At 41.2% G+C, this 24,739-nt stretch overlaps 1 protein-coding gene across 1 annotated transcript in view; it reads right to left on the bottom strand.

Annotated features, from left to right (window-relative positions):
• Positions 1 to 24,739, bottom strand: part of PLA2G4A (phospholipase A2 group IVA) — a 136,034-nt gene that overhangs the window by 99,981 nt on the left and 11,314 nt on the right. Inside the window, exons 2-3 of the mRNA XM_084637875.1 lie at positions 7,127 to 7,285; positions 80 to 161 (exon numbers count right to left, since the gene is read on the bottom strand). Of these exons, the coding sequence (XP_084494001.1) occupies positions 80 to 161; positions 7,127 to 7,159 (115 nt within the window). The 5' untranslated portion in view covers positions 7,160 to 7,285. The remainder of the gene's footprint in view (positions 1 to 79; positions 162 to 7,126; positions 7,286 to 24,739) is intronic.

Below are 24,739 nucleotides of genomic sequence, written 5' to 3'. Positions count from 1 at the left end.
GAATGCTCCCACATTGTGAGAAGAAACAACTGAATAGGTGAGAAATGAAGATTGGTGAATCAATAACAGTAATACTCACGCATATCACCGAAAGCCCCTTTTGTAACATTTGTGGCTTTCAATACTGTCACAGTTAATTTGTGTGAATACTGGTGTTCCACCTGGAAATGAAATGGCATGTGGTTAAACAGGAAATAAAACTCCAAAAACAGAAATAAATTGTCAAAATAGCTTTCATTTGCCAAGGAGCAACAAAAAGGAAAATCCCCTATTCAAAATGTAAGAGAAATGCACCCTTTAATGTCTTGTAGCTTTACTGAAAGTTCAGACAATGCATTACACGTAGCCTGATGTTCCCTCAGCCACTCCTACACAACACGTTTTCCCTCACACGCTTTTTTTTTTTAATTTTAGTTTCAGTGTATAACACTCCTCCTCTCCAAGCTTGGTACCTGCTATGAGGCATTTAATTAGTCAGTGACAGCTTACCAAGAAGAGAAAAGCTATTTTGCAAGATATTTTATTTCAGTTTGTGCTTGTAACTCCCTTTCAACAATAAAAATGATACAATTATACCTAAATAATGTTGCTGAATATATATGTATATTGTGCGTATACTGTATGCGTATAGTTATGCATACAGAGTGTATATGTCCAGCATGTATCAAAATTCAGAGTGTAAAGAGACCCTAGTAGAGTAACAGTGAAGAGTGAACACAAAAGTTCACCAAATCAGTTATGCTCCCAGAAGTTAGAATCTCATGCAGTCTCAGGGACTTCCTGTTTTCTATCAGACCCTGAGCATTTCAAGAGAAACCTCTTTCATGGTATGTCAGCACTCCCAATGCCATAGTGTCTGAATGGAATCAGGAAGTCTAGAGACATGAAAATAGGAGGAAAAAAGCGACAGGCTTAACTGAATTTTGCTGAACCTCAAAATCTGGTTCAGGTCTGTTCTTATTTCATCCATCTAGCCCTCCAATTTGCCCATCCCTGTCACACTGTGGCGCTGAAAGCCTGTTCCATATTTTAGGAGCATCATCACTGTGTATGACAATGTAGAGAACATAGAATGCATGGCCCCGACCTAAATGATTTATAGCTGATACATATATGGGCAACAAAGCACAAGTCTGGGAGTTGAGAGACCTAAGTTCTGTTCCTGGCTCTGTCACAGACTCCGGTGTGACCTCATATAAATCACTTACATATGCCGGTGACTTAGCTTTCCATCTGGGAAACAGGAGTAACGATACATAGCCACCTTTGTGAGGTGCATTGAGAGCTACTGATGAAACACTATATACTGCGTTTGTTATTTTCCATGTATATGGAAGTAGTGTTTAAAGACCACAATAAGGCTGGGCCCCATTGTGCTAGGTACTATACAAACTTATGATAAATGACAATCCCTGTAAGCGCTATCATTAATTCTCTGCATTGGTTTCTCAAGACAGTGACTCTCAGGTGGCAAATCTGACTAGCGAACAACTCGGTAACTGTGAGTCAGGGAGAACAGACAAAAACTCAGTAGCCTCAGTGGGCTCCTCCTAGCAGTCAGCAGTATGAAGCCAGACCACAATGACAAAACAAAATGAGAGCGCATTCAGAGTGACTCCAGGAATAGGTCTTCACGACAGAGTTAGTCCAGGGGATCAGCACCCAGGTTTCATCAGCCAAGTTAGCCTAGCCTGGGTGCGAGAAGCCACATCACAAAGCCATCCCCAAATTACTGTGTTCTCTCCAGTGCTGCACTCCTTCATGGGTCTCACTAGGACTTTTGAGGCATAACCCATAGTTCTCTGTGCTGCCATAAGCTGAGCTGCCCTATGATTTCTTGACAATGCACTGTGGAAAAACTTGTCTGTCTTTCTGGGCACACAGGGAAGCGTGGGAGGGCATTGAAGGACCACCAGCACTTGAAAGATTTAACCAATGCCCTCACTGCAAAGTGAGGTTACCAGCCCAAGTGAAAGCAGAACCCAAGTTCTAACCCATACCTCAGACTGTGCCAGTGAGCCCAGATTGAAAATAACGCCAAACTCAGATAACAGAGTGTGGGAGGGGGAGCAAAGAGGGTTGGGGAAACACCCACATAAAAGCTTACGCTAACTCTGTAGTGAAGACATACCCTAGAAGTTTTAGCATGCCCAGTGCTTTTTGCCTCCCAGGTGCCAAGGCTTAAAAGAAAAAGAAAAACGTAACTTCCCATTGTCATTTTGACATTTACAGCTTATCGAGCAGTTTTACAAGATAGTTGGGGAAGGGCAGGGAAATCTTCTTTCATTGCTGCCTCTCAGTTTTTGTTTGCTTCTTGATGATACTTTATAACCCAGTTAATTAGTATATTCTACTTCCACAGTGACTCAGGTCTGCTGAACAACATCTGTTTTATAATGTGGTGTTTCTTTATGGATGCTCTTTTATAGATAGGGTTATAATTAAAAGCAGCAGCCCACAATACATAAACCCACCCACAGATCTCCACCGCTAGAGACATTTGTCTTTTTGGAGGCCATTACTCTAGAGAACCAAATACCCAGAAGCAGAGAGGAAGGATGGACATTCAAAGTCAATGGGACTGAGTCTCCAACGTGCTTAAGTCATTTCTGAAAATGGAACTTAACTATATAAGTCATTTAGGCCTTGCAATAGCAAGCAAAGGAACTTCTAAATACCTCTAAAAACCTGGGCCTTAGACACTGAGGATAAACTTATCAAAAGCCATTAAGTAATTTAGGAGCCTAATTCCCATGTTCAAAAGTGACATTTTGGAAGATGGGACTTAGTCTCCTAAATTACTTAGGGGTTTTTGACAATTTTACCTCAATTCCTCTTTCTCCTGCAAAACTAACTGAACCTCTCCAGTGGAAAAGCAGGGAGGAAATCACTCAATTATACAGGCCACCTGGATGGATTATATGAGTCACAGGAATTTCTGCCAGGAATATTCTCCTTCTGATGGCTCAGTCCACTCTGTTGTAAGGTCTGAGACCTTGTTCTTTGGCTAAGCAATAGCAGCCATATTTGAAGAGACAACAATCATAAACTAAAAGCAGGAAGTCATATCCTCACATTCTATCTAAATTACATTTAAACAATGTAATATAAGGTTGTTAAGAAGGAGACCCCGTCCTAATGGCACCCACTATCACCAGATAAAGATACAGATCTTAAGGTGGCTAAAGAAAACTTAGTTTGATAGCATTCTACCCATCAAGAAATCATTTATCAATAGTTGTGGTTATGAAATCCTCATTTCTTTATTGTTTTGTCATTACGGTCCCCACTTCCCATTGTTTAGCTGTATGGTCTCTGTCTGGTTATTTACTTGTTTCTGTCTGTTACATAATTAATTTTGATAGGTATAAATTAATTAACGTGGTGGGGTAGGATTAGTTAGAGAATTTTTGTTACACTATGTTAGGATTGGTTAGAAACATTTTAGTATAATGATTGGTTAAGGTACAGCTAAACAGGGCTCAAATTTCACTATATAAACTGGGGTCCAAAAGGAATTAATTTGGGAACCAACTCCAGGACACAGCCCCAAAGATCAAAGCTGCCAGACCTCAACACTCTGCCAATGACACCGTGCAGAAACTGGAGTCCCCCAGATGGACCTGATCCTGATTGGCCATCAAGATAAGTTCATCTGTCTTATCGGGAGTGGTGAGCACTGTATGTGTAGCGTGTGAATTCTGGTTTTGGTGATTGCTAATAAATAGAGGTTGTGTAGTATATTACTGTGTACGGCTCTTTCACTGGTAAAAGACCCCATAAACCCACAAAAGATTAAGCCCTGATTAAGCTCAGGGAAAGGGTGTCTGCTCTGAGTCAACAGGGAAAGGATGTTTGCCCAGAGCCAATGGAGGAGTAGAGCCTGGAGCCCACAGAGGAGTAGAGCCCGGAGCCCATGGAGGGGTAACGTTAGGTGCTTTTCACCTGAAGCCCTAGGAACTGGGTAAGGGTGAGGGTGCCTAAATTAAGAGGGTTACGCCTTGTGCCCTAGGAACTGGGTAAAGGTGGGTGCCCTTGAGTGTGTGAGTAACAGAGACTTTTGTGCGGCTAACACTGTGTACATACAAGTGTAAAATTGTCATGAGTACACTCACAGCCATCTCTTGGCACCTCATTCTCCACACACACACACTCCTATCCCTTTCTTACAACTCTTAGCTTATCCTTTCTGTCTCTTGTTTTAATGTCTTCCTGTCCTCAATAAAAACTCTTTAGTTAACTTACTTTCTCTCTCTTACATATGAGGCAAGTAAGCGACAATTATTCACTATTCCCTTCAAAAAAAAAATGAGTTTGATTACATTGCACTTTACTACCATTATCCTGGGAATCAGAACAGCGCACTCAAGTTTCACTCAAACTGTTCTGTAAAGTGAACTGGTTTTGAGTAAGAATCTTCTGTGCCTGATGAGAAATTCAAAAAGTTTCATATTGTTTTTAAAGGTGCCTGATACCATTCACTCATGGGGATGCTGAGACATATAATTTAATCTGAAGACAAGATGTAACCATGCACAAAACATACATCAAAGCATTCTATTGTATAACAACATTTTTACTTCCTTGGTACCAAATAGGAAATTTAAGCAGATAATTGGGCTAGGGAGGAAAGGGATTGTTTTGTTTAAACAACTTTAATAAAGTATATTTCCTTCTTTCAAAGGGACACTGTAAAAAAATCCACACTCAAGGCTGTATATATTTTACCTATTATTCTTTCAATCAACACCTAAACATCAATATAACTGGAGAAAGTTACAGGGAGAAAAATGACAGGTTTCAGAGTAGCAGCCGTGCTAGTCTGTATCCGCAAAAAGAAAAAGAGGACTTGTGGCACCTTAGAAACTGACAAATTTATTTGAGCGTAAGCTTTCGTGAGCTACAGCTCACTTCATCGGATGCATTCAGTGGAAAATACAGTGGGGAGATTTATATACACACAGAGAACATGAAACAATGAGTGTTACCATACACACTGTAAGGAGAGTGATCAGATAAGGTGAGCTATTACTAGCAGGAGAGTGGGGGGAATCAAGGTGGGCTATTTCCAGCAGTTGACTGGGAGTGGATGGGTCATTACACAAAGTAAAACAATTTCCCCATGTTTATCCCCCCCACCCACCCACCCCCGCAGTTCCTCAGACGTTCTTGTCAACTGATGGAAATGGCCCACCTTGATTATCACTACAAAAGGTTTCCCCCACCCCCCCCCATCCGATAAAGTGAGCTGTAGCTCACAAAAGCTTATGCTCAAATAAATTTGTTAGTCTCTAAGGTACCACAAGTCCTCCTTTTCTTTTTTTAGGGAGGAAAATGATTTCTCTAATTTCTGTGCTTCTAACAGTGCAATGAGTGTCACTGTCTTCCTGTAAACTCAATAACTCAACTCAGTCAATTTCCCCTTCTATTTATGTGGGGCTTTCATGAAAAAGAAAAGGGACAACATTTAAAAACTAGGAAAAGATTACTCCCAAAGTTCAGGATTTTGATTAAACTTTTCTGTGAAATTTCATATTTCAATCAAAAATTCATGAAAATGATGTCTCATTTTAACTCTTATTAACACTTTTATTGACAATGAACTATGCTTCAACAGGAGAGGAGGAGTTTAACTACATTTTGTTTTAAAAACTGCACTTTCCCATTATATTTCTGTCCCATGACAGCAGTCCTACCAAACTTCTCTGAGCAGCTAAATAAAATATAATCTAATGCCCTGATTCAATGAAGTTCTAAAGCATGTGCTTAATTTTAAGCACATGAGTAATCCCACTGACCTCAAGGAGTTACTCAGATACTTTAAATTGGGCACGTTTTGTTTTGTTGCGAATATCTCAAACAGCTGCATCACAGATATTTTAGCTGGTGTAACATTCCATCCAGGAGAGGGAAGCGATACACATACATACTAGCCATCCGATTACAAACAGCGATCTTCAGAGTTGGCAGGCCATTTTAACTCTATTAAATAATGAGGCCTGCCAACCTGAGACTGGCATCATAACAGCCTTCACAAAGCTTCAGCGCGAATAAAACATGTGCTTGACATCCGTTGGCTGCAGACTCATTTAAAGGATGTGACTATAGGGGGAGAAACCACATAGTTGATAAGAGATCATTTCAAGGAAACATGTACTGTATTTTAGAAACTCAGAAGTTCAACATTATGACAAGTATATTAGTAACTACCTCTGAACACACACTGCTTTTCCTGCTGTAATAGGTTTCCCAAACAGAGTTACAAACAATATGTGATTTTACGAACACATCCTGCTAGTTACTGATTCCAGTTGAGATGGGATTTGTGATTCCATTGTTCAATGTGCAAAGTTTTAGTTATTTATAGACTAAGTTTGTTGGTGAAATTGGAGGATTCAGTAATGGCCTTCCCTTGACTTCAGCAGTCTTTGGTTCAGGTTAAATTATTTTCAATTTATCATGCCCGTCAAGATTGCGAGAAAAATCACTTTTAAGAGAAAGTTAAACACATTTGGTGTTGCATCTGTAGAAAATTGGTGAACTCTTCTGTTCTCAATTCTATCTGACAATCAATTCATGAGAATATTAATAGGAGGAAATATAACTATCAAATTATCAAAGCACCATATGACTAAACTGTTTGTGAGTCTTGACTCCAAAAATCATTGAAATTATGATAATTTACAATTAGTGTCTAAGGGTAATATTTGAAAAGTGCCTGTGTGACGTAGGAGCATAAGTTCTATTTTCAAAGGTGAGTTAGGTGCAGAGGCTCCAGCTAGCCACCTGAGCTCAGGTAGCTAGCCCGAGCCTTCACTGGTGTCACGTCCATGATGCTCTATTTAGCATGCTAGTTTAAGCCAAGCTAGTGCTAGTCTGTCTACTCAGGCTGTGAGGCTCACCTCCAGCTGCAGTGTAGACATACCCTTGGGAACTTCTGAAAATTTTACAAAAACATCAATAATATCTATCAAATTTATTTTAAATAAAATTCTCCTAAATCTATTCTTAATTCACCCAAACTTATATTGAGATGATGATACTAACACTATACGGTTATTGATAGTAACTGGTTGCAACAGATGATGCACAATACAACATGCATAGGAAAGTCAAATGTACTTACTGTAATGTGTTGAAATGGATCTATACAGGACATTTTAGGTTCAGATCTTATATGCAGGTATCACAATCAAAGATCTTGTTCTTTACGGATCCAATTTCACAATGGACAGACTTCAACGTGGTTCCAAAGTGGACTGTAATACCACAGCTCCTTTCATCACTGCATAATGAACAATGACCCATGGTTAAAAATAACGTTTTCCTTCTAAAATATACTTTCTAATATAGCAGAGTAACCACCTAGGTTGAAAAGGGTTCCCAAACTTCAGACTTTTAATGAAGACCTGAAGTTTGAGATAAGCTGAGGATATAAACATTTCAACCCAGTATAACCTTGATTAGCCATGTTTCTCATGTGATTTCACCCACCCTAATGCAAGTGAATGCTTTGCTCAGCTGCAATTATCCAGCATGTCATGTATCAAAGTGTTTCTCATGTTCTTGCAGCCTTACAAATTAATGAAACAGTACAGTACAATTAGAAGCATCAGTTATGTACGTTCATATACATATACTAGCTATAAATATTATTTAAGATACAGTTCAATCATTTAGCTAACAGTTTTCTTCATGTTCTCATGCAAATTCTCGGTAGTTACTGTGTGTACATTTGGTTCCTTGTTAGAAGCCAGTTTTTGCCTTAGGCAGGTGCACAGGAGTGTGTGGGAAAAGGACATATGCAGGCCTTTCCTCTGCACAAGGGGAAATGCCAGGGCTGTGTCCTGCATGCACACTAAAAGGTACAAGTTGCCCCAAAAAGGGCAGAGCAAAGTTGGCCATTCAAAGAGATGGTGAAGCATGCATACTCCCCCGGTGGTTCTGAGTGCTCTGTGAAGCATCGTGCCTCCTGGGGAGGCAGGGGCAGAAAAGGCAGGCCGTGGGGCGGAGCTGAAGAGCTAGTTTAGGAGGTAGCCAGCAGGACAATTGGATGCTTGCAGTACAAAGAATTCTGCAACTCTTTGGAGGTAATAAGTGGTTCCCATCAGGCCATTTTAATGTCTCTACCACCACCTTTGCTTTTGGCAAACTTCAGCTCAAATCACACATTCCCACGGTCTTATATAACCACATCTAATAACCAAAAATTAATGGATTACTGCAGCTATTCAGCAGCTACCTTGGCTGGCACAATATTGCTCCTTTCTAGATTTCCATTTTAACTATGAACTAGCAGCACCTGTTTTCATTGCAATTAGTGCAGAGCTCTACTCGAGTCAATAGGACGCCAACTGAGGCCATACAACCCTCCCTCTTCCCTGCACCCCCCCCCCAAAAATATTCTTTATACACGAGCACTGAGCCAAACAAAAAGAAGCCACTTGTAATATTAATTTAGGAATTGCCATAGTTAGAGATTGCCAAAAGCCCTGAAGAATAAGAGTTTATTTCCCTTCCAAAACTCTTGGTACATACTTTAATACTTACTGTAAGAATTTTGGACATTTTTGTTGTTTATACAAAAGTTAAATCCCCTCTTTATACTTGTTAAACTCAATAACTTGTTGCAACAAGTTCTGCAATGCATTGTGTGAAAAATTAAGGCCATCTGAATCAGAAAGACAGGGGTTAATGAAATGTCATTCATATTTTTAATGCTGAGGCAGCTCAATCCCTAGGAGAGAGGAAAGAATGATCCCTCTCTATAACTAAGAGGAAATAGCTATTCATACTTGGTTTAATTCTAAGACCCCCAATGCACAAATACATCTTTTCATATCCTTATTTTAATATGGACTAAATTAACTGTAGTAGAAAGATCATTCAAATCATTTTTTCATTCAGGTCAGTCAAATTTGTCACTGTCACACAAATGGGCAGAATTTAACTGAAGTAGCACCCACCTATGTCAGCAACACATGTGGCCCAGTGTTTCTGTCTACAAGTCTGTTTATTTTTCCCTTGGGTCCTACCAAAAAGGAGCAGTAAAACACTCCACTATCTTTTTAAATTAAGCCTCACTAAATTAGTTATTAAGGAAATTTTGAGAATTTCAAAGCTCCTCAGGAAGAGCATAAAATAAAGGATATTCAATAACTGTAAGCAAAAGGAAGTTTAAGAGCTATAAAACAGGGAACTTGCGGCCTCCTGAGACAACAGCCAACAACCCAAGAGTTAACATGGGTCAGCAAAAAAGACTGTACTAAAGTGAGGAAACTGGAACCAGGAAGCTGCTGTAAGTTTGAGACTTAAGAGAAGATTTTCACAGGCACAGGCACCCATCTCCCACTGACTTTCAATGAAAGCCAGGCACCTGTCTTTTATGCCTTTGAAAATCTCTCCATAACAATTCAGTCAAAAGCTTGGTCTACATTTGAAAGTTATACTGGAGTTACTAAGTTGATTCAGGGTGTAATTTTTACCAGTACAGTCATACCAGTACCAACCTTAGTATGGGCAAAGTTGTAATGGTGTAAAGGTATCTTATACTGGTATAGCTCGTCCCATTTGCCTACAGGAAAAGCTATATTAAAGGTGGAGCTGGTAGCACCGTCTATTATTGAGGTTGGCTTACACTTCCCATTCTAAGACCCTGTTTTCAATTATTTATAATTTGGCCAGACTTTAACTGTTCAGGGTGAAATTTTTTGAGCTGAGTGTCTGTCCCAGGCTGACTTGTTTTAAAAAATATCTGCCAAAACTGTTCAGTCATTTCCGAGAACGAGGCTAGGAAACAATATGTAGTTTCGCCCGTGGTCAAAACTTGTGGCAACCTTTCCCTTGAAAAGCTCTAGTGCCCTCAAGCTTTGGAGCAGGAATTTGAAGGTTGGAAGGAAGTCACCTTTATCCCAGGGATGTTCATTTTGCTGTCCCAATGAAAATCCACTCAAATTTGGCTGATATAAGCCTTTGAAAAATTGCTGTTTTCACATGCTCAATACATCCACTCTTCCTCTCTGATGGACCAAAACTTTGTTGTGCTGGAGAGGCTCGTGTGGGCTAAAGACCTACATCATCTGGAACTTTCATACACATGGTAGGGTCCCCTTTGGTAAGCAGGTCTGAGGCAAAGTTCCTGATTAACCACAGTGGATTAATCCTTTGCCCAATTAATCCTTGCCCAATGGTGGATCAGGTGCATATGGAAGACCTTTTAGTACTCTGCAGCTGTGAAGGAGGATGAGGGCTGCAGCAGGAGGGAGACCCCTGTTTGTCTTGAATCTCCTTGCCACTGGGTCAGGGTTTTCCTCCTGTCTGTGCACTGGTTTCCCCACATTAAAAGATTTCACGTGCAGACTTCTGCCAAAGGGCTCACACCAGCACAAAGCCCTGCGGTGATGGACAACTGGCGGTGAAGACAGGAGCAGTGATCTCTGGGAGTTTTTAATCACAAATCTACAAGCAGGCAGCAGCCGCGTGACAGTCATCTTCTGATTGAATGAGACAGAAGTACATTTCAGGAGCAGCGACTGTGACTGAGCAGGCCTTTTCAGGATCCCCTCTGCTCACCCTGAATGGGGAGGGGGATAGAAAAGGTGCTGTAAATACAGGCTGTCTCACACTCTGGCGATTGGATGACTGCATCCAGTGGGATCACTCAACTCTGCGGCCGAAACATGAGATTTAAGACAATGAATTTTGCCACCTGGAATGTCCGCACCCTTATGGACTCTCAGCACAGTGAATGCCCAGAAAGAAGAAAGGGCAAGACTCAATATTGACATTGCAGCTCTTAGTGAGACACGCCGGGCTGATGAGGGCCACTTAAAAGAGAAGGCTACACCTTCTTTTGGAAAGGAAAGCCACCTGAAGAGAAATGCATTCACGGGAGCTTCCCATGTGGATCAACGAGCATCTCATGACTGTGACTCAAGCTCACCAACAACCAATATGCCACAGCCATCAGTGCCTAGACCCCACCACTTAATGATGAGGAAGACAAGGAACAGTTTTATAACACTCTTGATGAAGTCCTCACAGCCACACTTAAGGTAGACAAACTTATCTTCCTGGGAGATTTCAATGGCAGAGTCAGATGGGACTCTCAACTCTGGAGCAGCAAAATAGGCAAAGAAGGGGTGGATAATGTAAACCTCAATGGTATTCTTCTCCTCAGCAAATGTGTGGAGCATGACCTGCTCATCACAAATACCATCTTTAAGCAGAGTAACAAATTTAAGACCACCTGGAAACATCCTCTGTCCAAACACTGGTACCTAGAATCATAGAATATCAGGGTTGGAAAGGACCTCAGGAGGTCATCTAGTCCAACCCCCTGCTCAAGGCAGGACCAATCCCCAATTTTTGCCCCAGATCCCTAAATGGGCCCCTCAAGGATTGAACTCACAGCCCTGGGTTTAAGCAGACCAATGCTCAAATCACTGAGCTATCCCTCCCCCCATACCTCCTTGACTATGTTACAGACAGAGCTCGAGATTACACCGATGTCCATATAACTCAAGCCATGAGAGGTATAGATCACTGTTGGACAGACCATCGATTAGTAAGATCAGTCATGTATCTGCAGTTTATGCCACCACATCGCAAACACCCAAAGACTAAGAGAAATCAGTATAACACCAAAGCACTTCAGGACCAAGCCAGCTGCGAGATGTTCCAGCAATACCTGTCTGAGAAACTCTCTGACTTGCTTGTTAATATCACTGATATTCAAGAGCACTGGGATCAACTTAAAAATACCATTCGCAGTGCATGTGCTGAAAATATAGGATATTCCACCTGACTTTAAGAATAACAACATTGTTACAATATTCAAGAAAGGGGACAAATCTTTGTGCAGGAACTACAGAGGTATTGCCCTCCTCTCATTGCAGGGAAGATCCTTGCCCAGATCCTACTAAACCGCTTTCTCCCCCTTGCAGATGAACTCCTCCTTGAATCACAGTGTCGCTTCAGGCCATCCCAAGGCACAACTGACATGATCTTTGTGGCATGACAGATTCAGGAGAAGTGCAGAGAGCAACACCAGGAACTGTTCATGGCATTCATCAATCTAATCAAGGCATTTGACTATCAATCATAATGCCCTATGGGAGATGCTGTGTAGGTTTGGCTGTCCACAGAAATTCATTTCCATCACCAGATTAATCCATGATGGGATGACTGCCATCATTCTGCGCAACAGCTCAGAGACCGAACCATTCATCATTCGCACTAGTGTCAAGCAGGGCTGTGTTACTGCTCGAACACTCTTCTCCATTTACCGTGCTGTGATCCTGATTCTCATCTGTGACTGCCTCCCTGATGGAATCGTGATTGAGTATCATATGGACGGTGAACTCCTCAATCAAATGTCTCCAAACAAAATCTAAGATCACAAGAATTGGAATTCAGATGACTGCATCATTCTTGCACCCTCAGAGGCCAACCTGCAAAGTATCCTACATCTTTTTGCAGATGCCTATCGCAGCCTTGGTCTGTCTCTTAACATCGGGAAAACCAAGGTACTCTACCAGCCCTCACCTGCACAAACTACAGTTTGTATTCCACAAATAATCAGTGGAGAACCCCTGGAAAATGTGGACCATTTTCCATAACATGGCAGCCACCTCTCCCAAACAGGCAGCATTGACACAGAAATTGAATACAGGATCTGCTATGCCAGCACACTCTTTGGAAGACTACTCAAACAAGTCTTCAACGGTAGGGATCTGCAAATAAGTATCAAGATCTTGGTTTACAAGGCAGTTGTCATCCCCCACCCTTCCCTATGGGTGTGAGACCTGGGTAACCTATAGATGACATCTCAAGCGGCTAGAGTGGTTCCAACAGCACTGCCTCAGGAGGATTCTCAGGATCTGCTGGGAAGACTGACGCACTAACATCAGCTTCTCGCTGCAGCCAATATCAGCAGTATAGAAATGCAGGTCATGAAACACCAACTCTGCTAGGGTGGCCACTGTGTACGTATGCCTGACATTCACCTCCCAACGCAAATACTCTTCTCTCAGTTAAGTCAGGGGAGAAGAGCTCACGGAGGGCAGTGGAAGCACTTCAAAGACATACTGAAATTACACCTTAAAAAGGGAGGCATCAACCCAACACACTGGGAGGACTCAGCACAGAACAGAACACAGTGGTGCGACACCATACACCAGGCCACAGCTCACTTTGAGGAGAACAGATGTGCTCATGAGACAGAGAAGCAACACAGGAGGGAAAAAAGGGCACAACAGTCCAGCCAACAACTATGTCTCCAAGATTACACCTGTCACTTCTGTTGGAAAATCTGTAGGGCACAAATTGGGCTCCTCAGCCACTTAAAAACCCACCAACGAACCTCCTTGGCAGACATCATCCTCACATCGAGGGATAGCTGAAGACATTCACTCTCACTAAGACCTCACTAAGATGCTTTATACAGACTACACAGAGAGAGAGAGAGACCGTTAAAAATAAATTAAGGTTGCAAAGTTGAGCATTCAAAAGTTAAGAAATGCCAGAATTAAGGTTTCCTGTGCAGCCTTAATTTAGCATTGCTGTGATTATGCATTATGATTCAGACTTTAATTACATGATCACATACTATTTTTCCCCACAAGATTCCTGCCTCAGTGCACAGCACTGACTCAAAATTTCAGACAACCTCTGTTTTTGAGACTGCTGCCAAAAGAAACAGTAGATGGAATACAACCATGATCTAAAGTTGTTACTACAGCACAGTCTACTTTAGAGAAAAGTAATTTTAAGCTCAACCTAAACTGAATCTGTGAATTCCTGTATTTGAATGATCATTCAATTTCAATTATATTCATCTGTGTGACACAGTACATGAAGGGATATGTGCTTAGATTTGAAATTAAATTAATTAAGTTTAGCAAACTGATTAATCTTAGAATCATAGGACTGGAAGGGACCTTGAGAGGTCATCTAATCCAGTCTTCCGCTCTCCTGGCAGGATCAAGTATTATCTAAGACCATCCCTGACAGGTGTTTGTCTAACCTGCTCTTAAAAATCTCCAATGATGGAAATTCCACAACTTCCCTAGGCAATTTATTCTAGTGCTTAATCACCCTGACAGTTAGGAAGTTTTTCCTAATGGCCAACCTAAACCTCCCTTGCTGCAATTTAAGCCCGTTGCTTCTTGTCCTACCCTCAGAGGTTAAGAACAATTTTTCTTCCTCCTCCTTGAAACAACCTTTTATGTACTTGAAAACTGTTATTATGTTCCCTCTCAGTCTTCTCTTTTCCAGACTAAACAAACCCAAATTTTTCAATTTTCTCTCATAGGTAATGTTTTCTAGACCTTTAATCGTTTTTGTTGCTCTTCTCTGGACTTTCTCCAATTTGTCCACATCTTTCCTGAAATGTGGCACCCAGAACTGGACGCAATACTTCAGTTGAGGCCTAATCAGCACAGAGTAGAGTGGAAGAATTACTTCTCATGTCTTGCTTAAAACACTCCTGCTAACACATCCCAGAATGATGTTCTCTTTTTTCGCAATAGTGCTACATTGCTCACTCATATTTAGCTTGTGGTCCACTATGACCCCCCAGTCCCATTCCGCAGTACTCCTTCCTAGGCAGTCATTTCCCATTTTGTATGTGTGCAACAGGTGGCTCCTTCCTAAGTGGAGTACTTTGCATTAGTCCTTACTGAATTTCATCTAGTGTTCAATTCTTTGCTATTTTATTGGTATTAATAAACTAGATCCTATTTTATTAGTCACAATGAATATTGTCTTGAAGGATCATAGGTTAGTTTGATAATTTTGATAACAGAAAAACAGTCTTCTGATCAATTATTTATTTAACACTATAGTCATTTGCATATCAAATATACTGTTGCCAAGCCATGCACCTCTTAACATTAGGTTCCCAATTCAAATTCAGCTGAGGTCAGCGGAAGGTAAAAATTTGTCATCTGATGACTGTTTGGGGATTTATGTGAAATGCGTTTTGTGGACTCAGTCCAGTTCACAGGGTCCACATAACAAATGACACTATAATTGCATCTAGTTGCCAATGCCCACCCTATATAAAAAGTGAGGACTTCAAGCTCAATCACTAAGTCCAGCTTCTTTCATGACGTCCAAGGACATCATGCTACCCTTATTCATGTTGAGCTGTAGCTTACTCTGCAGTTAGCCCCACTGACAAAAATGATCTCAGAAAACAAATAAGGTACAATTCGGTGTGAGTGTAGCTGGCAGAATCCAGTCTTAAGTTTATAAGAAAACTGCAAAAGAAAAAGAGGACTGATTATCCCAGGTCTGTGCCAACTTGTTTTTGTTTAAAGACATCAAGGTCTGGGAAGAGAAAACACTTGAAAATTGAAAGAAAATGAATAAATGTGACACAGGCATCTATGAAAAACACGTCCAAGATAATAACAGGAAAGATACAGAGTAGGTTTGATCTTGACTCAGGCTTCTGGTGTGAATGTCATCAAAAGGGTTGTATCTACTTTTATCAGATCAGATTGCAGGATTTTATTTTCCTCACAGCATATTAATGTGATTGTATAATGAATAATTTGTTTCAGAGTGAATTTTCTAAGAGTTCAGGGGAAAACATGGAAGTGTTATATCTTAATTTAGTTCTTTGGAGCAGGGACTGTGTGTATGCACTGCACCTAGCACAATGGGACTCTGAACTCAAATGGCAACTCTAAGCCTTATTAATATATATTGTTTTCTCCTTTGTTCTTTCCATCACAAAGAGTGATACCTTGCTGACAAAGGAGGAGGAGTGGGAAGGATGAGCTGGGAATGGTAGAGGAGAAGCCCGATGTGCCCCATTTCTTGGAAGATGACTTAGGTGGACTATGTGAGAGAAAATGATGCAGCGAGAGTAGCTGCAGAGGAAGTTCTGTGGTCGGGGAGGCAGGCGTCAGAGTGCCACAGGCTGGCAATAGTGAGAGATAAAATCATGGATGCCAGTGATATTTTTGGGAGATGAAGCAGGCAAAGCGAAGAGGAGAAAAAAGGGCAGGTCTGAGGTTTGAAAGGGAGGTTTTAATTGGGGCAGAGCTAGTGATGAGGACAGGGGCTGGGGCTAAGAATGAAAGGATGGCCGGGGTTGGGGCAGATGTCAATGGTATATAAAAGCCATGTGTGTAGGGGGAGGTAATCAGACCAGTGATCTGTAGACAGCTCTCTGGTACCTTTTATGAAAACCTACTTTACAGTACCCTCCCATGAAACAGTAGACAATACTTGATGAGTCAGAGGAATTCAATAATCACATAAAATACCTAATCAGTTGCACAGTGCTGAATATGGAGGGAAAATATTTCTTCCCAGCCTCTGCAAGGAATTAATTTATACCCTGAAGCATGAGGTTAAAGTTACCCATAGGTTTGTCTGCATAACTACAAGGATTTTTTTATTCCTCACATAAGTTGCCAGTACATTTTTCAGACAAGTATTGTGTTTGTCCTGGTGACTGGGCCTCATAAGTACAGGCTTGAAATAAGTTACTTGGCACAGCTCTTCATGTTTTAGCTTATAATTCCAGTGCTTATGCAAAGAGTTTTAGTAAAAGGAAATGTTCCTCATACAGGGGCATGACATTACAAAGGTCCTGTGAAGGCCTGTGACAAAAGCACATCATTATACATAATTATGCTGCATGCCAAATTTTGGGGAAGTTAGACAAATGAATTGCAATAATCGTTGATATATTATTATTGCACTAAGTATTTACATATAATGTAAAGAATACATTCAGAGACCCATGATGCCAACAGAACGAGTAGGTGTTTCCATGGAAGGAAGATTTCATAGAGTTCTTACATACAAGTAACATTTTTTTCAGTATTGTATTTTTTACATTTATTCAACTTCTAAATCAACAGAAATAACAAAACTAGCTCCAAGGCAAAATATTCAAATGAAAGATTCCAAGAGTATTTAAAAGTGGAGAAGATCATTATCTAACTACAATGGAATCTGGACCAGTGGAATGATATTTAGCTGCCAGAGATTCTAAAAACATCTAAGGGGAAACCCAAACAAAAGTAGTCTCCTCAGTGTACTGTGGGACTCCCTGAAGGCTTACATGAGATACACAATCATTTATTTTTGTCATCAATAAAAGCCCCCCCAAAAAATCAAAAAGAAGAACTTGAAAAACCTAAAACTGAGTCAATGGAAAAAAGGAAGCATTTGGGGATCGCCCCAGCAATGACAATCATAGCACAACAATCATTATCCACATTTTTACTAGATAATTTTATTTCAAGCAAAGAGTGAGATAGGCTTGCAGGATAAGTATCTTTGCAGTACAAGTGGAATAGAGGTAAGAAAAATGGTGAACCAGTTGTGTTAGCTGGAAGCCCAATCAGTAATTCCAGCAATAAAAACAGCCTCTTTTAAAAAAAAAAACTAATTAATTTGATGAGGACACAGCAGCAAAATGAGGATAGGCACTAGCATGGAATTAGGGGGCAGGCTACAACTTATTAAACATTAACACGGGGAGGAGGGCTACTCGCCCATCACCTATACTTCCCTACATTGGGCATTTAATTAGTTCCACTGCAGGGTTACAGGGTTACCATATAACCCATAACTGGCACCAAGGTTACAGGGCTCCTTTCATATACCCCATAATGCGGGTTAGGTGTTCCTCAGTTTATTACTCAGGACTCAGCTCTCTCTGAGCCCTAGCACCATCCTACTCCCCCATGAGGAAGACAGAGGGTGCACAGATTGGGCTCAGCTCACTAGGGCCACATGGTCTGACCTCAGCCTGTAAAAGCCACAAGATCTCACTCTTTCACATGAGCCCAAGGCCCATCACCAAAATCCAAGGCCTATTACCTCTGGGAACTGTTCATTCTATTGTCTCAACTGCACTGAACACCGGCCACAAGTTGCAATGAATAAACACCCTCACCCCAGTACCTCAGTTACGTACTAAGCATGTTCCTACTCAACCCACTGTGGCTTGATGGTGCTGCAAGGATAGCAAAAAACTCCATGGTCCTCTGCCAGTTGGCCTGGGGGAGAAAAATTACTTCCTGACCCTCTAAACAGGTAATCGGGTAGATCAGCTGCATCTGTCAGACCACAGTCCCATTCCTAGTTTGGGTGAGTAGGGTGGGCTGCTGAAACGGAGCTGATAGAGCTTCCAGAAGGCCCCAGCACAGGGGCTAAATCCTGGGAGCTGGGGAATGCTGGCCAGTCAGCATCCTTCTCCCGCAGTGGGCCAGTGGGTGCCAAAGACTCCCAGCGGGAAGAGCTACCTACTGTCCCTTGGGAACTGTCTCCCTCCATTGCTACTGTGACTGTCCCCCTTTCACTTCTGGGCCCCTCAAGTTCCCCTCCCCACATTGTTGTGAGTGGGTGGCATTTGTGGGGTTTTCATTTTGGGGAGCTCAACTTGGACAGAGAACTCACAATCCCATTTTAAGTCCCAGGATGCTGCAGACACACAGCCCCTCTCAAAACTGAGCCCTAAGTGTCTCAGACTAGGCACTCCAAAATGAAGGCACTTAAAGCCAATGGGTCATTTTGAAAATTTTGACTGCAGTGACAAATACCAAAACAATACATGAAATATATGCAAGATTATGAAACAATATATAGCCCTAGGTGCCCCATCTGAACAAGTGGGATACATTTGTTTGGGGAGTGGGGTTGCATATCCCTTTAAAAAATGTTAATGGAAAACACACAACAAGAGTTTGCTCCTGTTGTCTTTGGCCAGATATTCTACTTCAGGTACTGTGTGCTGGCGGATGCCCTCTTCCCAGCAAGGGGATGCATTTCAGAGAGACTGCATATAACCACGAAAGCTACTTACTAGGAAATGCTCTGCTATGGTTATTACAGGGCAGGAGACTGAAATCTCCAGGCAACTCATTTAAAAAGCCTTAGAAATAATTTGTAGCACTTTATAGGATGGTCTGGCTAGAGTGATGAACTTGGACTCAGGACATCTAGCTTTAGTTCCTGGGTCTGTCACAGATTTCCTGTGTGACCACAGGCAAGTCACTCAAGCTCTCTGTACCTCAGTTCCCCATCTGTAAAATGGAGGAATACTTACTGTCTCCCACCCTCTCTCTTGTCTATTTAGGTTATAAGCTCTTTGGGGCAGTGACTGTCTCTCACTATATGTCTGAATAGTATCTAGTGCAATGGGCTTCATTCTCAAGTGCAGCACTACTGTAAACAATAAATAATAAGTGCTATTTAAATGTTAAGGATTAATATTCGTGGGTTCCGTACAATTAAAACTTGATGAGTCATGCTCAAGACTTACCACCCATTTAAACCAAACACTCAAATATTTCAGTTAAACACCTTCGATTCAATGAATTAGGCTCTAGAACAAGTTACGGAAACTCTAGAGCTTTCCAGATTTGTGGGCACATCTAAGGATGCATCAAAGCATCCTATAGCACGCGTTCTGCCACGTTTTCACCACAGCCAGGTTGGACTAAGAACTGTGGTCACAGGGTTTGTCATCTTTCACTCAGAACTTTAGCTGAACGTGACTCTGTATTGGCATGACTATTGTTGTGGTTTGGGTTTATTTGATCTTTTAGACACAAATTGGTGATAAAGGGTGTATCTATGCTACTTCCTTTGGCCTTCAGTTTAATAACATGAAATCATGACAAATTCTTTTGAGATGTGTGTGTGTGTGAAAGTAAATCCTCAAAGTAATTCATTACAACTTTCTAGTAAAGTAGGTGTTCATTAAAGTATTGCTGAAATGTTTAGCATCCTATTTAAACAAAACTAATAAAGTATCATTGCAATATTTTATAAAATACATCTAATTCATGGCAAGAAGTTAAATAATGCACATTTGATTATTTTCCCTATAATATTTATTAAAAAATAGATTTTTGGGGCCAGGATGGAAAATGGTGCATTTAATGCTTAGGAAAGATTTCTCATTCATAGACCAAGACACACAAGCATTCTATTTATACACAGAAATTTCTCTACCTTGCACCATCAGTGTGCTGATAGATATGCAAACTCTAGACACAAAAAGATAGTTCCTTTTCCATATTCATTTAATCTTTGGCTTCTCTGTTCAGTTGGTTCTGTGGGGGGCAGAGGAAGTTGTGTGACACTGGCAGACCAGGAGCCAGCTTATGCCAAGGCACCTAGCCCTCACTGAACACTAACAAATGAATAGTTGGAAACCAGTCTGACTCATCTGTGTTAGCATTATTAAAATAGACTTGAAGATACAATTGACCTGGGGTAGGTGACTGGTCCTTTTGGACTGGGAATAACCTGAATATAGTTATGATTTTTGCTGTAAGGAAGCATCTATCACAAAGGCAAGACTGCGGGGTGCAAGATAGACCAGAGTGTCCAAGGCAACTGTCTGTGTCTCCGTGCTAAGGGTGTTATAGTGCTTGAGGAGTTCACATTTGATACTTGGTTTGTGAAATATAATTATAGAACACACAGTCATTTGGGGTTTGTGTCCTGGTTTGTAATAGTTTGCCTTGAGACTGGCACCCATATTCATGAGCCATTCCAGACAGCTTGACAATGGACACCTATCTAGTGAGGTCTAAGGTCCTGATCCTGCACTCTACCCAGATGGGCACAAACGTCCACTTGCATGGAACTCAACCTCATTTCACACAGGCCAAACGACCAGCTGAGCAGCAGAGGAGAACTTTCAATCCAAAATGTGAACCTTTACAAAACAGATTTTTGGGCTATTTAACTGTTCTGGAAGCCCAGGATCACATCAGTATAGTATAGAATATATTAATCAGTTTTGATATTCTGTATCTGTTCAATTTAAATAAGAAGTAAAGGAGACTCTGCTGTGCTTGACAGACAGAAAGCCAAATCTGAAAGCTCCCATCTCCCCCAAAATCTTCTCTCCTTGTCAGCAGGGCAAAGCAGCACTGTCCTCCTGTGTGCTACTGAGGCAGGTGTGGAGGTGTTCAACATAATAACATGTGACTGCTTTCCAGCTGCTACAAGGGTGTATTTCTGCTCCTCTATGCCTCCCACAACCTCTGCTTCTGAGTCCTCTACCCAGTGAATAGTTCCAGTGACTGAATCTGTTGTTGCTCAAAGCTTCTCCAGCCAGTGGCATTTAAATTAATTTTCTCTGTTTTGCGGCTGCCCTTAGAATTCTGAACAACAGCAGTGAAAACTCTGAGCTGCAACAAAGGCACTAGTGTGGTCTCTCTTCAGATTTAGGAAAACAGCACTGCATCAGTTTACACTTTCATTCATGTTTGAAAGATTATCTTCACAGCCAGAAATTAGCAACAGTCAGAACCTCAGGGGTGTAAATCAGCATAGCTCCACTGACTGACACTGATTTACAGCTGCTGAGAATCTGGCCCTCTTCCCCTTCTTCCCTGCCCCCCTTTAAAATCTGGATTTGACAGCACTTGATTGTATTCACCAGGAATGATTTCTACTCATCCTGAGTGAGAGGATTTTTCAAGCCCTATTTTGACCAGATACAATGAATATCAAGAGACCTTGTACATGAGAAGAGACCCAAACTACATCACAGGTAACAACAAAAGACATCAATATCTTAAGGCAGCCCTAACTGACCTTTAGGAATGCAACAGAACCAGTCTGACTCGATCACCAGCCACAGTTGATGACTCATAGCATCAACTAATAATCATGTAGGGTCAGTAAAAAAAACCCAAATCTCTCACACTATCCTAGGGACAGCATTTCACAATTAGGGAGTTTATGGGATTTCTGTGCTGTCTTCTGACTCATCCAGCGCTGGTCACTGTCAGAGACTGGTCAGCAGATTAGACAAACACTGGGCCATTCTTTTCCATAATTTCCTATGTTCCCAATCTAACTGTTCCTTAGGACATCAATGGCTTAGCTAGTAGTCAATTGAAACTAGCTTTTTGCGTAGTTTTTCAACTCAGCCTTGAAAAAGAAATGGGAAATGAAATTACGTTAATTAGAACTGAATGGCAGTCAATATTTTGCTTCTCTGTGGCCTTCTCTCATCCCACATTCATATAGCATCATCATTTGTTGTAAGTGGACCTATGTGAAAGTTCCAATTTTCAGTAGAGGAGGGATCAAGATGCAAAATTCAGGCATGGTTTACACCTGTTTCTAATTTCCACTTTCCATTCACTTATTAAAATTCTTTTTACTGCCAACAAAACCCCTTGTCTTTTCCACTCCCCTCCCCACATCACATCACTTCTTTTTTTTTTAAATCTGTGTTTTTTCATATGGCTCAAAATTATACGAAGAGCAGGGTGAAACCTCAGCTGTCTGTTGGGTGACCAGATGTCCTGATTTTATAGGGACAGTCCCGATTTTGGGGCCTTTTTCTTATATAAGCTCCTATTACCCTCCACCTCCTGTCCCAGTTTTTCACATTTGATGTCTGGTCACCCTAGCTGTCTGCTGAGAAAAACACAAACCAACCAAGAACAAAAACAGCCATATGTCCAACTGTCATAATATTTAATGAATTTGACATTGGGGGAGCTAATACTCCCAACTCTCCAACATTACAGTGAATATTTTTCGCAATGTCATGGAGCTCAGGAGGGAGATTTATCTATGGAGCAGGGGACTGAAGGTGTGTCTCTTTGGTTTTATACATGGTTCTATCACTGATTTACTACATGACCCTAAGCAAGCTATTTAACCTTTCTGGGCCTAAACTTACCGTTGTCAAATGAAAATAATGCTCACTTAGTTTATAGGGATTTGGGGAAGCTTAATTAAAGTTTGTAATGCACTTTGGCATCCTTGGACCAAAAAAGACCTATGTGCAAAGTATTAGTATAATTTGTGAGAATGGCAAATTGTTAAATTCACTAGCTCATTTCAGTGGAATTACTTGCATGAGTTACTGCTACTCCAAGTGAATAAAGGTTGAAGAATTGGATCATTAATATGTAGTGACATTAAATGCACAAGAAGGTAGTCGAGAACCTTTGAAATACACTGCCACACAACTGGAAGCAGGACCGGCTCTAGGCACCAGCAAAGCAAGCCCGTGCTTGGGGCGTAACAATTCCAGGGGCGGCGTTCCGGCCAGTTTTTTTTTTTTTTGACTGGAAGTAGAACTGGACAGCTGGGTTCTTTCCCATCTTTGCTGCTACAAGTTATTGCCTCTGAGTATCTGTATAAATTTTTTCACTCATGCCATCATTGACTCATGGTTACAGTGCTTCAGCTTTGAGCATAAAAGATAACTGTCCTGTTAAAATAACAGTCCTAGTCCATCTTTTGTCTACAATCACTCTAGAGGAGTGTCAGCAAATTGGTGTCAAAACAATATCAAAAGACAAATACTAGCAGAAAAAAAGACCTTTCACCTAATCAGGACTAATAGCTGTAAACACAAAAATTATTCTCAATATACTAGGGGGGAGGGGGGAGAAAATGGGAGAAGAGGAAGAGAAGAGAGGATATTTGAATTATCCCGCAATATAAGAATGATATATATTGAATGTAATAAAATCCTAAAACAACCCCACAATCTGGATTCATGTTTTATACCCGCTGTCTATATGAAGTATGTATGTATGAAGTGGAGTTGTAACTCTGTTGTTCCCAGGATATTAGAGGGACAAGGTGGGAGAGAGAGAAAAATTCTATGTGGCTCAAAAGCTTGTCTCTCACACCCATAGAAATTGGTCCAATAAAAGATATTATCTCACCCTCCTAGTCTCTGTATGTAAAGTATGAGCATTACTCCACATATTCATTTACGCAGATGCCGACCATTTAAAGAACTCTTATCGCTGCAAGTGCCTCAAAAGCCATAAATGTTTCATAACTAAGGTTGTGTCTACACTAGCACTTTTGTCAGTATAATTTGTGTCACTAGGGGTGTGAAAAAACACCCCTCAGAGCAACATAAATTATACTGACAGAAGCACCAGTGTGGCCAGCACTATGTCGGCAGGAGATTGGGTGGTTGAGGGTGGTTTAATTATGCCAGTGGGAGAGCTCTCTCCCATTGGTGCAGAGCAGCAACAAAGGAGGTCTTACAGCGGCGTAGCTACATCGGTATAGTCGTGCCGCTGTAAGGTCTCTAGTGTACACATGGCCTAACTCTTGTGCAGACACTCACCGACTTACGCAATCGTTCCATTCCAGAAAGCCTTGCGTAACTCGAATTTTGCGTAAGTCAGAAATGTATACCCAAACATTACGCCAAAAAAAACAAACAAAAAAAACCACCACCACCTATTTCTAGCTTACGGAACTTTTTCCGTAAGTGTAAATTTGCATAAATTGGGTCTTGCGTAACCCAGGGAGCGTCTGTCTACAACCCCATTTCAGATATGCTGCCAGGAAACATGCAGGGTTAAACACCAGGGCAGAATGAGATAGTTAAATTGAAAAGGTTTTAGATAAGAAGCTATCCTTTCTAACAAAATATTCTCAGTTCTACTAGGAACACGTAGAAGTAAATTGCTAAGCAACAGCAACTGGTTTTGCATAGGGATCCAAACAGTTGCAAATCAGGTTCAAAGTCCTGGTTCCATTGATACCCTATGTAAATCAGTGCTGTAAACCATACAATGTTTTTGTGTCTCTATGCAACAACTGCCCATGGGCACTGTTCCCTCTAAGCTGTGTGCGTGTGCGCACGCACACAGATCCTAAACCCCGCGCTCATGGCGAAACACCACATGCACAAAAATTTGCACAGAAGCACAACAATTTGCACAGAAGAAATTTTTTGCGCACACGGACTGTC

This window comes from Lepidochelys olivacea (genome assembly GCF_965140295.1).
Source record: "Lepidochelys olivacea isolate rLepOli2 genome assembly, chromosome: 8".
Taxonomy (NCBI): domain Eukaryota; kingdom Metazoa; phylum Chordata; order Testudines; family Cheloniidae; genus Lepidochelys; species Lepidochelys olivacea.
This window is presented reverse-complemented; position numbering and strand designations above follow the sequence as displayed.